At 43.5% G+C, this 18,302-nt stretch overlaps 1 protein-coding gene across 1 annotated transcript in view; it reads left to right on the plus strand.

Annotated features, from left to right (window-relative positions):
* Positions 1 to 3,269: 3,269 nt before the first annotated feature.
* Positions 3,270 to 18,302, plus strand: part of lap3 (leucine aminopeptidase 3) — a 62,970-nt gene continuing 47,937 nt past the window's right edge. Inside the window, exon 1 of the mRNA XM_041190661.1 lies at positions 3,270 to 3,516. Within this exon, the coding sequence (XP_041046595.1) occupies positions 3,286 to 3,516 (231 nt within the window). The 5' untranslated portion in view covers positions 3,270 to 3,285. The remainder of the gene's footprint in view (positions 3,517 to 18,302) is intronic.

An 18,302-nucleotide genomic window follows, 5' to 3' on the forward strand; every position in this document is an offset into this window, starting at 1 on the left:
AATCAAGGGTTATGGGGAAAAGGCAGGAAAGTGGAGTTGAGGATTATCAGATCAGCCATGATCTTATTGAATGGCGGAGCAGACTCAATGGGCCAAATGGCCTACTTCTGCCCCTACATCTTATGGAGAGGGTGATTGGTGATGTCCCTTGAACTGGCAGTAAGATCCCTGTCAATATGTGATAGGTGTTAGAGTGTGAGTTGAGAGCGTGAGAAGAGTTACTTACCCTGGTGGAATGGAGATCATTCATCCTCTTGTGGTACTGGATGGCTGTCCTCTTTTGAAGGGTGATGGTGCTGACCACAGCTGCCATCGCCTTCCAAGCCTGGTTGGTCATACTGCTGCCCATCCTGCAGCCAGAGCAGGGATAGAGGACATCACAGCGGGCCTCCACGGCATCCAAAAGGCAATCCAGTGATGTGTCGCTAAACCTGGGGGCTGCAGCCTTCTTGCCTTAAGTCGACATCTTCCCTCCATTAGTGGTGGCTTGGGAGTACGGCTGCACTTTAAATATGGCGCCCGGCATGATGATGGTGGGCAGGTGAATGAGAGCCCGTCGGCCATGGAAGCAACACATTTCCTGGCAATGCACAAATAATGTGGCAGGTTTGGGACAATACAGAGTGAAAACCCGCCATTGCGGCCTGCGGGTCAAACATTCCTACCCGCTACCGCACTTAGTACAAATCTGGGACAATTCCGTCCACAGTCTTGAAACATAACAATCTTATAAACCTCATCTTTATAACAACTAATAAAATGAAGAGTTAGTCTCACTGAGAATCACTAAGCCAAGTCACTGAAATATTAATAAGAATATTAGAAATGGAGCAATAGACCATCTGGCCTCTTAATCCTGCTCCACATTCAATAAGAGCTAATTTCATCACAGCCTCAAGTCCACTTGCCAGACTGCCTGCCCCCCATAACCCTTGAATCCCTTTATAAATCAAAAATTTCTCCAACTCAGCCCTGAATATATTTGATGACCCAGTCTCCATTGGTGTTTCGGGTAGAGAATTCCAAACATAAACATTCCTCTGAGAAAAGAAATTCTCATCTCCCCTTATTCTGAAACTGTGCCCTCTAGTTCTAGATGCCCCCATGAGGGGAAGCATCCTCACTAGATCTACCCCGTCAAACCCCCTCAGAATCTTACCTGCTTCACTGAGATCAACTTTTATTCTTCTAAACTTCAATGAATATAGGTCCATCCTGCTCAACCTTCACTCAAAATACAATCCCTTCATCCCAGGGATCAACCTAATATGGGATAGATTTCATTAATTTGGAGTAACAGTTTAATTTATTGGGTACGGCATGGGGCAAACTGAGGATCAAATTTATTTGGGATCGAAATAATTCTTAAGCTTAAGAGGAGGGAAGAAGTGTTTGGCTTTCTGAGGATTCAAGAATATGTCTAGTGAAGCTTTTGGAACAAGTTAGTGGAAAAATTCATTAAGTTATTTCTTGTAGCTCCGAAAAGGAATCATTCAAAGAATTCATGAGCTTATCAAACTTGCCTCTAAGATAATTTATTGAAGGCACTTATTATTGAAGGGATCATATTTACATGATAGCAGTTTAGGAATGGAGAATATAATAAAACTGAATTTATCAAAGAAAGCTGCTGGAATTGGCACTCAGCAGCTGGAGTGATTAATTTGCACTCAAGTCTCAGATAAGACCATAAGACATAGGAGCAGAAATTAGGCCATTCGGCCCATTGAGTCTGCTCCGCCATTCGATCAGGCTGATAAGTTTCTCAACCCCATTCTCCTGCCTTTTCCCCGTAACCTTTGATCCCCTTATCAATCAAGAACCTATATATCTCGGTCTTAAATACACTCAATGACCTAGCCTCCACAGCCTTCTGTGGCAATGAATTCCATAGATTCACCACTCTCTGGCTAAAGAAGTTTCTCCTCATCTCTGTTCTAAAAAGTCTTCCCTTTACTCTGAGGCTGTGCCCTCGGGTCCTAGTCTCTTCTACTAATGGAAACATCTTCCCCATGTCCACTCTATCCAGCCTTTAAGTATTCTGTAAGTTTCAATCAGATCCCCCTCGTCCTTCTAAACTCCATCAAGTATAGACCCAGAGTCCTCAAACGTTCCTCATATGTTAAGCATTTCATGCTTGGGATCATTCTTGTGAACCTCCTCTGGACCATCTCCAGGACCAGCACATCCTTCCTGAGATACGGGGCCCAAAATTGCTCACAATAGTCTAAATGTGGTCTGACCGGAGCCTTATAAAGCCTTAGCAGCACATCCCTGCTTTTATATTCTAGTCCTCTTGAAATAAATGCCAACATTGCATTTGCCTTCCTAACTACCGACTCAACCTGCAAGTTGGACTCTCAAGTCCCTTTGCACTCCAGATTTCTGAATTCTCTCCCCATTTAGAAAATAGTCTATGCCTCTATTCTTCCTACCAAAGTGCATGACCTCACACTTGCCCACATTGTATTCCATCTGCCACTTCTTTGCCCAATCTCCTAACCTGTCCAAATCCTTCTACAGCCTCCCCACCTCCTCAATACTACCTGTCCTTCCACCTATATTTGTATCATATGCAAACTTCGCCAGGATGCCCGTGGTTCCTTCATCTAGATCATTAATGTATAAAGTGAAAAGTTGTGGTCCCAACACTGACCCCTGCGGAACTCCACTTGTCACCGGCCGCCATCCTGAGAAGGACCCCCTATCCCCACTCCCTGCCTCCTGCCAGACAGCGAATCTTCTATCCATGTTAGTACCTTGCCTCTAACACCATATACCGATAACAGATAAATGCCAGAACATTCAGTTTTAAGGTGAGAAGTTTGGGTGTGAAACTTGTGCCTTAAACCTAAATACAGGCATGGGGATGAAGATAGAATTGGCTAAAGTGAAATGACAAAATAGGTTAAAAGGTAAGATGTTAAAGAAGCAGTGGCAAACATTTAAGGATATATTTCATAACTCAATAAAAATATATTCCATTGAGAAAGAAAAATTCTACAAGAACGACGCACCATCTATGGCTAACGTAGGAAGTTAAGGATGGTATCAAATTGAAAGAAATGATGAACAATGCTGCAATGATTAGTGGTAGGCCAGGAGATTTGGAAAATTTTAGAAGCCAGCAAAGCATAACTAAAAAATAAAGAGAAAGGAATTGGAATATGAGAGAACTAACAAGAAATGTAAAACCAGTACACCTCGCCTTGAACAGCGCTGTCCCGGGAGCATGTAGCCTTCAGCATTGTCGAAGTTCGCTATGTGTGGCGCTGTTCCGGGAGCATGCAACCTTCAACATTGCAGACTGCCCGCCTTGAGCGGCGCTCTTTGGGGAGGCTGCTGTTTGCAGGCGCCGCTGTTTTGCACGGGGTCAGGGCTGGAGTCGGTCGCTCGGTGTGGGACATGACGGTCGGTGTTTGGAGCAAGTCGCCTCTTCGGTCCATCCTGGGGACGGGTCTGGCTAGGAACCTACTCCGCTTGTCTCCGCTGTCCCGGCCTAGCAGCGGCTCCAAGGTCCAATTTAACATTGACGGTCACTGTTATGTGGCTCTGATTTATTATTAACATTCATTGTTCTTTGGCCATTTCTTTATCCAGCTCAGAATTAAAGAAGCGCGGGTATATTTTCCTCTGGGTCGACAATTGATGGCCATTTCGTAGAATAATACAATAGTGAAGGAAGCCATTCGGCCCATCGTGTCTGTACCAGTTCTAAAGCAATCTAATTAATCTAATATTCCTGCTCTTTCCCATAGTACTATTAATTTCCCCATTCAATATTTATCCAATTCGCTTTTGAAAGTCATAACTAAATTTGCTTCCACCACCCAGTCAGGCAGTGCCATTCCAGATTGCAACGACTTGTCATGTAAAAGAAAAGTTTCCTCATGTCGCCTCTGCTTTTGCGAATCACCTTAAATCTGTGTCCTCTGGTTACCAAACCTTTCTGCCACTGGAAACAGTTTCTCCTTATCAAAACATTTCATATCACGTATTCTCTTAGTCCTTACTTGGTCTACACGTGACTCTAGATCCACAGCAATGTGGTTGATTCTTAACGGCCCTCTGAAGTGGTTTGGCAAGGCACTCTGTTCAAGGGCAATTAGAAATGGGCAACAAATGCTGGCCTTGCCAGCAACACCTACATCCCATGAAAGAATGAATAAAAAAACTTAAGGTGAACAACCCCAACTACTCCAGGTGGGGAAGTTTTTAGAAATGATAAGTCGAGACAAAATGAATAGTCACTTGGGCAAATGTGGGTTAATTTTGGAAAACCAGCATGGATTTCTTGAGGGAAAAATCGTATTTAACTAACTTTCTGGAGTTTTTTGAAGAGGTAACAGAGAGGATTGTTAAGGGTAAGAGGCATTTGATTCAGTGCTGCACAACAGACTTGTGAACAAAATTAGAGCTCATGGAATAAAAGGGCTAGTCGCAATATGGATACAAAATTGGCCAAGTGACGGGAAACAGGACAGTGTTAATGGTTATTTTGCTTGTTAGAGGAAGGTTAATAATAGGTTCCTCAGGGATCGGTGTGAGAATCCCTGTTCTTACTGATATACATTGATGTACAGGGCACAATTTAAAATTTGAAGATGATACAAAATTTGGAAGTTTTGTGAATTGTGTGGAGGATCGTGTAGAGCTTCAAATGGACATAGAATGGTGGAATGGGTGGACAAGTGATAGATGAAATTTAAGGCAGAGAAGTAATTTTCTTAGAAAAAAAAGGAGAGACAATATAAGATAAAGGGTACAATTCTAAAGGGGTGCAGGAGTTGAGGGACTTGAGTGTATAAGTGCATAAGTCATTGAAGGTGACAGGACAGGTTAAAAGAGTAGTCAGTAAAGCATACAGCATCTTAGGTTTTATTAATAGGGGCATAGAGTACAAAAACAAGGAAGTTATGTCAAACTTGTACAAAAGACTGGTTTGGCCTCAACTTGAGTATTGTGCCCAGGTCTAGGCATTGCACTTTAGGAAGGATGTGACGGCATTAGTATGAGTGTATAAAAGATTGACAAGAATGGTTCCAGGGATGAGGAACTTTAGTTACATGGATTGGAGCAGTTGGGACTGTTTTCCTTGGAGAGGAGAAAGTCGAGAGGCGATTTGATAGAGGTATTAAGAAGGGATCTGGACAGAGACGATAGGGAGAAACTATCGATGGAAAGATTGATGGAAGGATTGAGAACCAATGGGCACAGATTTCAGGTAATTGGCATAAGAAGCAATGGTGACATGAAAAACTTTTTCACGCAGGGAGTGGTTTGAATCTGGAATGTGCTGCCTGAGACTGGTGGAGGCAGGTTCAGTCGAGGTATTCAAGAGGGAACTGGCTTATTATCTGAAAAGGAACAATGTGTAAGGCTATGTGGAGAAGGTAGAGGAGTGGCACTGGGTGAACTACTCTGAGAGCTAGCACAGTGACAATGGACTGAATAGCCTTCTGTTCTGTAGTCATTCTATGATGCTGTGTCTTTTTAAAGTCCATATTTACATCAACTGCTCTATCATCATTAACCCTCTCCATTACTTCATTAAACATCTCAATCAAGTTAGTCAAATATGAATTGCTTTTACAAAATCCATGCTGACTTTCATTTATAAGCCCATATGCTTATAGGAACAGGAGTAGGCCATTTAGCTGCTAAAGCCTATTCTGTCATTCAGTAAGATCATTTAAAAAAAATTAATTCATGGAATGTGGGCATCGCTGGCTGGGCCAGCATTTATTGTCCATCCCTAATTGCCCTTGAGAATGTGATGGTGAGCTGTCTTCTTGAACTGCTGCAGTCCATGTGGTGTAGGCACAGCCACAGTCCTGTTAGGAAGGGAGTTCCAGGATTTTGATCCAGCAACAGTAAAGGAACAGCAATATATTTCCAAGTCAGGATGATGAGTGACTTGGAGGGGAACTTCCAGATGGTGGTGTTCCCATCTAGCTGCTACTCTTGTCCTTCTAGCTGGTAGTGGTCATGGGTTTAGAAAGTGCTGTCAAACGAGCCTTGGTGAATTCCTGCAGGGCATCTTGTAAATGGTACACACTGCTGCTACTGTGTGTCAGTGCTGGGGGAAGTGAATGTTTGTGGATGGGGTGCCAATCAAGTGGACTGCTTTGTCCTGGATGGTGTTCGGCTTCTTGAGTGTTGTTGCAGCTGCACTCATCCAGGCAAGTGGAGAGTATTCCATCACACTCCTGGCTTGTGCCTTGTAGATGGTGGACAAGCTTTTGGGAGTCAGGAAGTGAGTTACTCACCACAGATTCTTAGCCTCTGTCCTGCTCTTGTAGCCACAGTATTTATATGGCTAGTCCAGATCAGTTTCTGGTCAATTGTAACCCCCCAGGATGTTGATATTGGGGGATTCAGCAAGGGTTAGATTCTCGCTTGTTGGAGATGGTCATTGCCTGGTATGAATGTTACTTACCACTTGTCAGCCCAAGCCTGAATATTGTCCTGGTCTTGCTGCATTTGGACATGACTTCTTCAGTTTCTTAGGAGTCGCGAATGGTGCTGAACATTGTGCAATCATCAGCGAACATCCTCACTTCTGACCTTGTGATGGACGGAAGGTCATTGATGACGCAGTTGAAGATGGTTGAGCCTAGGACACCACCCTGAGGAACTCCTGCTGTGACGTCCTGGAGCTGAGAGGATTGACCTCCGACAATCAAGCTTTCCCCAAATCCCATTGACCGTTTTGCTAAGGCTCCTTGATGTCAAGGGCAGTCACCTCACCTCATGCCTGGAATTCAGCTCTTTTGTCCATGTTTGAACCAAGTCTGTAATGAGGTCAGGAGCTGAATAGCCCTGGCAGAACCCAAACTGGGCATCAGTGAACTGGTAACTGCTAAGCAAGTGCCTCTTGATAGCATTGTTGATGACCCCTTCCATCACTTTACTGATAAGAGTAGACAGATGGGACAGTAATTGGCCAGGTTGGATTTGCCCTCATTTTTGTGCATAGGATATTCCTGGTCAATTTTCCACATAGCTGGGTAGATGCCAGTGTTGTAGCTGTACTGGAACAACATGGCTAGGGGAGCGGCAAATTCTGGAGCACGTCTTCAGTACTATTGCCAGAATATTGTGTGGGCCCGTTGCCTTTGCAGTTTCCAGTGCATTCAGCCGTTTCTTGATATCATGTGGAGCGAATTGAATTGGCCGAAGCCTGGCATCTGTGGTGCTGGGGACCTCCGGAGGAGGCCGAGATGGATCATCCACTTAGCACGTCTGGCTCAAGATTGTAGCAAATGTTTCAGCCATATCTTTTGCACTGATGTGCTGGGCTGCCTCATCATTGAGGATGGGGATATTTGTGGAGCCTCTCCTCTGGTGAGTTATTTAATTGTCCACCACCATTCACGACTTGATGTGGCAGAACTGCAGAGCTTAGATCTGATCCGTTGGTTGTGGGATCGCTTAGCTCTGTCTATCACTTGCTGCTTATGCTGTTTGCACACAAGTAGTCATGTGTTGTAGCTTCACCAGGTTGACACCTCTTTTTAGGTATGCCTGGTGCTGCTCCTGGCCTGCCCTCCTGCACTTCATTCAACCAGGGTTGATCCCCTGGCTTGATGGTAATTGTAGAGTGGGGGAAATGCTGGGCCATGAAGTTACAGATTGTGGTGATTAGAATTCTGCTTTGTTGATGACCCACAATGACTCACGGTTGCCCAGTCTTGAGTTGCTAGATCTGTTCAAAATCTATATCAATTAGCACGGTGGTAGTGCCACATAACATGGGGTATATCCTCTATGTGAAGACAGGACTTTGTCTCCACAAGGACTGTGCGGTGGTCACTCCTACCAATGCTGTCATGGACAGATGCACCTGTGCAGGATGAGGCCAAGTTTGTTTTTCCCTCTTGTTGGTTCCCTCGCCACCTGCTGGAGGCCCAGTCTAACAGCTATGTCCTTAATGACTCGGCCAGCTCTGTCAGTAATGGTGCTACCGAGCCACTCTTGGTGATGGGTATTGACACCCCCCACCCAGAATACATCTGCGCCCTTGCAGTAAGATACCAATGGACTGGTCAAGTTGGCAGTAAAGTGGCATTCAATACATAGAAGTTTTCAGTTAATACATTTGGAGAGGAAAATGAGGCAAGGGAAATACACAGTAAATGGTGGGATACTGAGAAACACAGGGTTCTTGCAGTGGTTCCTTCAATTGGTGCTTAATATGGAGGAGTACTGATTCATCAGCTGAGGGAGCGCAGTACATGGTAATCAGCAGGAGGTTTACCCTCATGGGATCCGGTATTGATGTTGATGAGGGCAACTCCCTCCCAACTGTATATCACTGTGCCGCCACTTTTGGTGGGTCTGTCCTGCCAGTGGGACAAGACATGGTGGTGATGGTGTCTGGGACGTTATCTGTATTCTGTGGGTATGACTATGTCAGGCTGTTGCGTTACTAGTCATCCCTCCCAATTTTGACACCACCACCCCCCCCCCAGATGTTAGTGAGAAGGACTTTGCAGGGACAATAGGGCTAAGTTTGCCTTCCCGTGCCTAGGTCAATGCTGGGTAGTCTGTCCAGTTTCATTTCTTATTAACTTTCTAGCAGTTTACTACAACTGCATTTAAGAGTCAACCACATTCCTGTGGACCTGGTGAGGACTGCAGATTTCCTTCTCTAAAAAAAATTAGTGAAATGGATGGGTTTTTACGACAATCGACAATGGTTTCATGATCATCATTAGACTTTTGATTCTAGATTTTTATTGATTGAATTCAAATTCCACCATTCCCACCGTGGTGGATTCAAATCCGGGTACCCAGAGCATTATCCTGGCTGCCTTGATTACTTGTCTAGTGACAATACCACTACGTCACCGCCTCCCCCTATCATGGCTGATATGCGACCTAACTCCAAATCCCTTTGCTCCATACCCCTTGATACTTTTGATTAACAAAAATCTATCAATCTCAGATTTAAAATTAAAGGTTGTTGTGACGTCAATTGCTTTTTGTGGAAGAGAATTCCAAACTTGTAGCACCCTTTTTGCGTAGAGCTGTCTCTTAATTTCACTTCTTAATGGCCTGGCTCTAATTTTGTGGCATTGCCTCCTCGACTCCCCAAACAACGAAACGAGTTTCTCTCTATCTCATTTACCTACTCCCTTTACTTTCTTGGAAACTTTGATCCAAGCACCTCTTCTCTTTCTAAATTCTTGGAGATGCAATGCTGGTTTTTGTAATCTCCTCCTAAATTAACTCTTGGAATCCAGATATTATTCTGGTAAATTCACACTGCACTCCTTCCAAAGCTAATATATCCTTCCTAAGATGTGGTGCCCAGAACTGCTCACAGTACTCCAGGTGTGGTCACAGCTGGCCACATGGCACTGAAGGATGTCATCTGGCTCATTCTGCCTGTTCTGGCTGAAACACAGCTATCTAGCCTAATCCCATTTCCCAGCTCTGTATCCATAAGGTTGTGGGTTGCTATACTTAAAGTGCAGATCTAGGTACTTTTTAAATGCGATGAGTGTTTCTACCTCTACCATTCTTTCAGACTAAGTTTCAGACTCCCACCACCCTCCATTCCTCCTATCAATTATTTTAAATCTGTGTCCCCTGCTTAGTGACCTCAGCACTAAGGGAAATAAGTCCTTCCTATCCATTCTATTTAAGCCCCTTTTTAATTTTATTCAATTAAATGTCCTTCACCACCCCCTCAGTTCCAAAAAAACCCCCAGCCTATCCAATCATAGCCAGAAATTCTCCAGTCCTAGCAACATCCTTGTAAATCTCTGTAGCCTCTCTAGTGCAATCACATCCTCTTGTAATGCGGTGACCAGAACTATATGCAGTACTCTAACCGTGGCCTACCAGTGTTTTATATAATTCTAGCATAATCTCTCCGCTCTTGTATTCAATGCCTCAGCTAATAAAGGCAAGTATCCCTTATGCCTTGTCAACCACCTTACCTATCTGTTCAGCCGTTTCCGTGAATCTGTGGACACGCACTGTAAAGACCCTCTGTTTCTCTATAATTCTCAATATCCCACCATTTATTGTGTATTCCCTTACCTCGTTTCTCTCTCCAAATGTATTAACTTAACATTTGTGTATTGAATGCCACTTTACTGCCCACTTGACCAGTCCATTGATATCTTACTGCAATCTCCAGTTTGCTCCCTCACTGTCAACCACATGGCCAATTTTTGTATCATCTGCAAAGTTATTAAACAAGCCCCCTTCAAACACTTAAATCTGAATTCTTGATACACAGTGCAGTCAGTAAAGAACCTCGTACTGATCCCTGTGGAATCTCATTGGAAACAACCTTTCAGTCACAGAAGCAATTGTAACTTTACGTTTTGCTTCCACTGAGCCAATTTTAGATCCAACTTGCCACTTTCCCTCGAGCCCCATGGGCTTCTACGTTTCTGACCAGTCTTCCACATGGGACCTTGTCAAAATCCTTGCTAACGTCCAGGTAGACTACATCAGACATGCTACCTTCATCAACATTCCTTTCTACCTCCTCAGAAAAATCAATTTAGTTAGATATTTCCCTTAACAATTTCATGCTGACTGTCCATGATTAATCCATGTCATTCTAAGTGCCCTTCAGAATTTTTTTTACAATAGTCTGTCCACCATTGTGGTTAGACTGACTGGCCTGTACTTACTTGATATGTCCTTTGCTCCCTTTTTAAACAATGGATCAACATTAACAGTCCTCTGGCACCATGCTTATAGCCAGAGAGGATTGGCAAATGACGGTCAGAGCCTCCATTTGCTTCTCTGAACAGGCTGGAATATGTTTGCTTTGAGCCTGCCAATTACCTACTTTCAAAGATGCTCAACCCCTTAATATTTCCTCTATCACTTTGTTTATCTCATCACACTCCTCTAAACTACAATTTTATATCCTACCCCCTTCTTCGAAGACGGAGGTAAAGTATTTGTTAAAAACCATTTTCACGTCTTCTACCTCTACACACAGGTTGCCCTTTTGGTCTCTAAAAGGCCCTCTTGGTTATCCTTTATCTGTTATGTATTTATAAAACATCTTTGGGTTTTCTTTGTTTTGATTTGTCACTATTTTTTCATGCCCTCTCTTTGATTTCCTAATTTCCTTTTTAATTTCACCTTTGCACTTATTATACTTCCCTGGGCTTTCTGCAGCATTGAGCTCTCGGTTTCTGACATTTTTTGCTTTCGCTTACCCTTAATGCTCCTTGACATCAAGAGGAATCTAGAGTTAGGAGTCCTACCTTTTTACTTTGTGAGAGTGTATTTGTTGTGGACACTCACTGTCTCCTTGAATGCCTACTGCTGCTTTGGCATTGATTTTACCTTTAACTAGTAGTTTCCAGCCCGCTTTTCTGAAATCACAAGTCAGTGAGGGAATGGTAGCGTAGTGATTATGTTATTGAACAGAGGCTGGACTAATAATGATCCAGAAATTTGAGTTCAGATCCTACTACGGGAGCTGTGGAATTTAAATTAAATAAATCTGGATAAATAAAAAGCCAGCATCAGTAATGGTGATAAAGAAACTACCTGATTGTTGTAAAAACCCATCTGGTTCACTAAGTTCTGATCCTTTAGAGAAGGAAATCTGTCATCCTTACACTGTATATCCTACAGCTGACTCCATATCCAAAGCAATGTGGTTCACTGTTAACTACACTCTGAAATAGTTTAGCAAGCCATGATAGAAAAACCAAAAGTGAGAAAGGACCTGGCATCGAGAGCTGAACTACAGACTTGTCGAGCAATGGCCTGACATAAGCTTCCAGGGTCTGTCATACTCACAGAATCATATCTTTCAGCCAATGCTCTAAATATTCCAGGGTGCTTTACTTTTAGAAATTATAGACAAAATCTTAGAATTATTACAGCACAGAAGAAGGCCATTCGGCCCAACATGTCCATGCTGTCTCTCTTAAGAGGCAATTCAAGCACAGGCACTCCTCCGCCTTCTCCCCACATCTCCGCTACATTCCTCCTTTCCGGATATTTAGAAAATACTTTTAAAATTACATCACAGGAGGGGGCCACTCTGTCCATAGCTGTGCTGGCTGAGAAACGAGCCCCTCGGCCTAATCCCATCAACACTATCCAGGACAAATCAGCCCACTTGATCGACCTCCATCCACCGTCATAAGCATTCACCCCCTCCACCACCATTGCAGAGTGGCAGCAGTGTGTACCTAATCCCATTTTTTTTCCAGAATTTGGTCCGTAGCCCTGGAGTTTACGGGACTTCAGGTGCACATTCGGGCACCTTTTAAATGAGTTGCAGGTTTCTACCTTTACTATCCTTTTAGGCAATGAGTTCCAGACCCCTACCACCCTCTGGGTGAAAATATTTTTCATCATCTCCCCTCTAATTCTTCTACTAATCACTTTAAATCAATGACCCTAGTCACTGACCTCTCTGCTTAGGGAAATCAATCTTTCCTATCAACTCTATCCAGGTCCCTCGCAACATAAATACACTTCAGTCAATCCCCCCTCAGCCTTCTCTGTTCCAGGGAAAACAACCCCAGCCTATCTAAACTTTCCTCATAGCTGCAAGTTTCTTGGCAATATCCTCGTAAATCTATTCTATCCCTCTCCAGTGCAATCACACCCTTTCTGTAATGAGGTGATCAGAACTACCGGTGGTACTCAAATTTTTGCATAACTGATGTTTTATATAGCTCCAGCATAACCTCCCTGTTCTTATATTCTATGCCTCGTGTAATAAAGGAATGTATTCCACATGTCTTCTTAACCACCTTATCGAACCATCCGGCTACCTTCAGGGATCTGTGGACATACACTCCAAGGTCCTCACTTCCTCTATACCTCTCAATATCCTCCCTTTTATCGTGTTTTCCTTTGCCTTGTTATCTTCCCAAATGCATCACCTCGCACTTCTCAGTATTGAATTACATTTGCCACTTTTCTGCCCACCTGACCAGTCCATTTACATCTTCCTGCAGTCTACAGCTTCCCTCCTCACTATTAACCATGCCACCAATTTTTGTGTGTCTGCAAACTTCTTAATCATGCCCACTACGTTTAAGTCTAAGTCATTAATATATACCACAAAAAGCAGAACACCTAGCACTGATCCCTGCGGAACCCCACAGAAAACAGCCTTCCAGTTGCAAATAGAATAGAAGGTGAGTTAACCCTGGTACTAGAGGATGAGATAAGGCAGTCATGAGAAATGGTCTTAGCCCAGAAAATCAGGATTTAGAATCAGTATAGGTGGAACTAAGAAATAGCAAAGAACCAAAAACATTGGTGGGAGTAGTTTATGGTGTCCCTAATGATAATTATAGTGTTGCACGGAGTATAAATAAGTAAATTAGAGGAGCATGTAATAAGAGTAGTACAACCATTCTGGGGAGCTTTAATCTTCGTATAGACTGGGCAAACTAAATTAACGAAAGTAACAGGGAGGATGAATTCATGGAATGCATTCGAGACAGTTTTGCAACCAACTAGGAAACAGGCTATTTTAGATTTAGTATTGTGTTTTGAGACAGGGTTTATTAGTAATCTTATAGTAAAGGATCCTTTGTGAAAAGTGATCATAATATATATTTTCATATTAAGTTTGAACTTAAGAGTGATATGGTTGTCCAAATCTAGCATTTTAAATTCAAACATGAGGGCGAATTGCTGAGGTAGATTTGGAAATTAGTTTAAAAGATATGACGGTGAATAAGCAATGACAAAGATGTAAAGAAATAATTCATAATTCTCAACAAATATTTTGAGTATGTCTTCATAGTAGGAGAAAAAATGAAAATATTGGAAAGTATGTTAAACCAAGGGCCTAACAAAAGTGAGAAACTTGAAAGTAATTAATATTAGTAAAGACAATGTGCTGTAAAAATTAATGGGACTAAAAGCCAAGACATCTGGACCTGATGGCCTACATCTTAGATTTTAAAAGGGGTGCTTGCGTTAGTTTTGATCTTCCAAGAGTTCTCTAGATTCTAGAATGATCCCTGTGGATTGGAAGATAGCAAATAAACCACCGTTCTGAAAAGGAGTGAGAGAGAAAACGGGGAATTATAGGCCAGTTAGCTTGACGTCAGTATTAGGGAAAATGCTAGAACATTGTTAAGGATGTGATAACAGGGCACTTAGAAAATCACAAAATTAGGCAGGGTTTTATAAAGGGGATATTATGTTTGACAAATCAGAGTTTTTTGAGGGTGTAACTAGCAGGTAGATGAGGGAGCCCTGTGGATAAAGTATATTTGGATTTTCAGCAGGCCTTCAGTAAGGTATCATACAATAGGTCGTTACAGAGGATTAAGGCTCATGGGATTGTGGACAATATATTAGCACGGGTTGAAGATTGGTTAATGGCCAGAAAATGAGGAATAGGAATAAATGGGTCATTTTCAGGATGGTAGGGTGTAACTAGTAGAATACTGCAAGGATCAGTACTTGGGCATCGGTTCTTTACAATATTTATCAGTGACTTACATAGGGACTGAGTGTAACATACCCAATTTTAATGATAATACCAAGCTAGGGTGGGAATGTAAGCTGTCAGAAGGACAGTCTGCAAAGGGTTATTGACAGGTTATGTAATTGAGCAACAAGGCACTGGAGTATAGTGTGGGCAAGTGTTAAATTATCCACTTCAGTAGGAAATATGGAAAGGCAGTATATTTTGTAAAAGGTGAGACTAGAAAATGTTGGTATTCAGAGGAAGTTTTTGTTTATTGCTTAATGGGATATGGACATCATTGGCAGGGCTAGCATTTATCGCACACCCCAACCTGCCTTTGAGAAGATGATGATGAGCCACTTTCTTGAACTGCAGTCCATGTAATGTAAGTACATCCACAGTCCTGTTAAGAAGGAACAAATCACAGAAAGTTAACATGCAAGTAAAGGAAGCAACTAGTAAGGCAAATAGTATTTTAGCCTTTATTGCAAAGGGGTTGCATAAAAAGACATGGAAGTCTCAATGCAATTATATGGGGCTTCAATGGAACCATATTTGGAGCACTGTGTACAGCTTGGTCTCCTTACCTAAGGAAGGACAGCCTTGCTATAGAGAGTTGCAATGAAAGATTGATTCCTATGGTGAGGAGGGTGTCTTGAGGAGAGATTGACTAGAATGGACCCATGTTCTCTGGATTTGATAAGAATTTGAGGTAATCTCATTGAAATGTATAAAATTCTTAGAGGGCTTGAAAGGGTAAATGTTGAGAGGCTATTTCCCTGGCTGGACAGTCTAGAGCTAGGGATTATAGTCTCAGGGTATGGGGTCAGTGATTTAGAATTGAGGTGAGGAGGCAATGGCATAATGGTATTGTCACTGAACTAGAAATCCAGCAACTCAGGGTAATACTCTGGGGACCTGGGTTCGTTTCCTGCCATAGCAGATGGTGGAATTTGAAAATGAAATGATGACCATTGAAGCGATCGTCGATTGTCACAGAAACCCATCCGGTTCACTAATGTTCTTTAGGGAAGAAAATCTGCCGTCCTTACCTGGTCTAGCCTACATGTGACTCCAGACCCACAGCAATTTAGGACTAGGCCTGCCCAGTCTGTAGTGGTGCTACCGAATCACTCTTGGTGATAGGCATTGAAGTCCCCACCCAGAACACATTCTGCACCCTTGCCACCCTCAGTACTTCCTCCAAGTGGTGTTCAATATCGAGGAACACTAATTCATCAGCTGAAGGAGGGCTCTCTCAAATGCCCTAGCTCAGTTGTATCAAACCGCTACAAAGAAACCGCCGGACCACCCGGCATTGACCTAGGCACTGGAAACAACAACGGCAAACTCAGCCCTGTCGAGCCTGCAAAGTCCTCCTTACTACCACCTAGGCGCTAGTGCCAAAATTGGGAGAGCTATCTCACAGGCTAGTCAAGCAACAATCTGACATAATTATCTTCACAGAATCCTATCTGACAAATAATGTCTCAGTCATCACCATCACCATCCCTGAGTATGTCCTGTCCCAACAGCAGGACACACACAGCAGAGGTGGTGGCACAGTGGTCTACAGTCGGGAGGGAGTTGCCCTGGGAGTCCTCAACATTGACTCCGGACCCCATGAAGTCTCATGGCATCAGGTCAAACACAGGCAAGGAAATCTCCTGCTGATTGCCACCTACAACCCTCTTTCAGCTGATGAATCAGTGCTCCTCCATATTGAACACCATTTGGAGGATGCACTGCGGGTGGCAAGGATGCAGAATGTACTCTGGGTGGGGACTTCAATGTCCTCACCAAGAATGGCTCGGTAGCACCACTACTGACTGAACTGGCCTAGTCCTAAATGACATAGCTGCTAGACTGGGCCAGCAGCAGGTGGTGAGGGAAAAACATACTTGACATCATCCTCACCAACCTCCCTGCCTCCGATGCATCTGTAACCTAATGAGGTAGATTTGGAACAGATCTAGCAACTCAAAACTGGGCATCCAGGAGGCACTGTGGCAGCAGCAGCAGAATTGTACTCGAACACAATCTGTAACCTCATTGCCCGTCATATCCCCCACCCTACCATTACCATCAAGCCAGGGGATCAACCCTGATTCAATGAAGAGTGCAGGAGGGCATGCCAGGAGCAGCATCAGGCATACCTAAAAATGAGGTGTCAACCTGGTGAGGCTATAACACAGGACTACTTGTGTGCCAAACAGCATAAGTAGCAAATAATAGAGCTAAGCAATCCCACAACCGATGGATCAGATCAGCAGTCCTGCCACACCCAGTCGTGAATGGTGGTGGACAATTAAACAACTCACTGGAGGAGCAGGCTCCACAAATATCCCCATTCTCAATGATGGGGGTACCCAGCACATCAGTGCAAAAGATAACACATTTGCCACAATCTTCAGCCAGAAGTGCCGAATGGATGATCATCTTGGCCTCCTCCAGAGGTCTTCAGCATCACAGATGCCAATCTTCAGCCAATTCAATTCACTCCACCTGATATCAAGAAACAGCTGAAGGCACTGGATACTGCAAAGGCTATAGGTCCTGGCAATATTCCAGCAATAGTACTGAAGAGTTGTGCTCCAGAACTTGCTGTGCCCCTAGCCAAACTGTTCCAGTACAGCTACAACACTGACTTCTACCTGGCTATGTGGAAAATTGCCCAGGTACTTCCTGTACACAAAAAGCAGGACAAATCTAACCCGGTCAATTACCGCCCCATCAGTCTACTCTCGGTCACCAGTAAAGTAATGGAAGGAGTCATCAACAGTGCTATCAAGCGGCATTTGCTTAACAATAACCTGCTCACACTTGCCCAGTTTGGGTTCCGCCAGGGTCACTCAGCTTCTGACTTCATTGCAGCCTTGATTCAAACATGGACACGAGCTGAACTCCTGAGATTGAGGTGAGAGTGACTGCCCTTGACATCAAGGCTGCATTTGACAGAGTGTGGGATCAAGGAGCCCTATCAAAACTGGAGTCAATGGGAATCGGGGAGAAAACTCTCCACTGGTTGGAGTCATACCTAGCACTAAGGGAGATGCTTGTAGTTGTTGGAGGTCAGTTATTTCAGCTCCAGGACATCACTGCAGGAGTTCCTCAGGGTAGTGTCCTCGGTCCAACCATCTTCAGCTGCTTCATCAATGACCTTCCTAACATCATAAGGTCAGAATTGGGGATGTTCCTTGATGATTGCACAATGTTCAGCACCATTCGCGACCCCTTCGATACTGAAGCAGTCCATGTCCGAATTCAACAAGACCTGGACAATATCCAGGCTCGGGCTGATGGGTGGAAAGTAACATTCACGCTACATAATTGCCAGGTGTAAGAGTTAAAGAGCAACTTCTATTAGTAAAGCTAAAGGGCAGCATAATTCTCCAGGCAAACCTTGTACACCATGGGGCTGATGTTAGCAGATCTCTCCAGAAAGACCTAGGGGACCATAAGGGATTAATTGGTTAAGATACAGCAGGGAGGGTGAGGATAAACAGATGAGGGTAAAGACAAACAGTGGCAGGGACTGGAGACATATGTTTACCATGTGACAATGTACTGACAAGATTGGAATTTGAATAACGCAATGTGTACGTTAATAGTTGTGTATAAAAAAGATAGTTTTCCTGTAATCGGTAGAGTTCTGTTTTAGCCAGTCTAAGGCAGACTCTCCCTGTGTTCGCTTGAATAAAACAATCGTTAACCTGTATCTGAGTCTCCTGTAGTTGATTCTTAGAAGGCACTACAACATTTGGCATTGTTGGCAGGATACTCGTCTCGAACCTCGGTGCTGCAAAATGGGTGAGTATAGTTTATTTACCACCCGTAGCTAGTGAAGTAAACTGACTCGAGG

Source organism: Carcharodon carcharias, chromosome 1 (genome assembly GCF_017639515.1).
Source record: "Carcharodon carcharias isolate sCarCar2 chromosome 1, sCarCar2.pri, whole genome shotgun sequence".
Classification (NCBI taxonomy): domain Eukaryota; kingdom Metazoa; phylum Chordata; class Chondrichthyes; order Lamniformes; family Lamnidae; genus Carcharodon; species Carcharodon carcharias.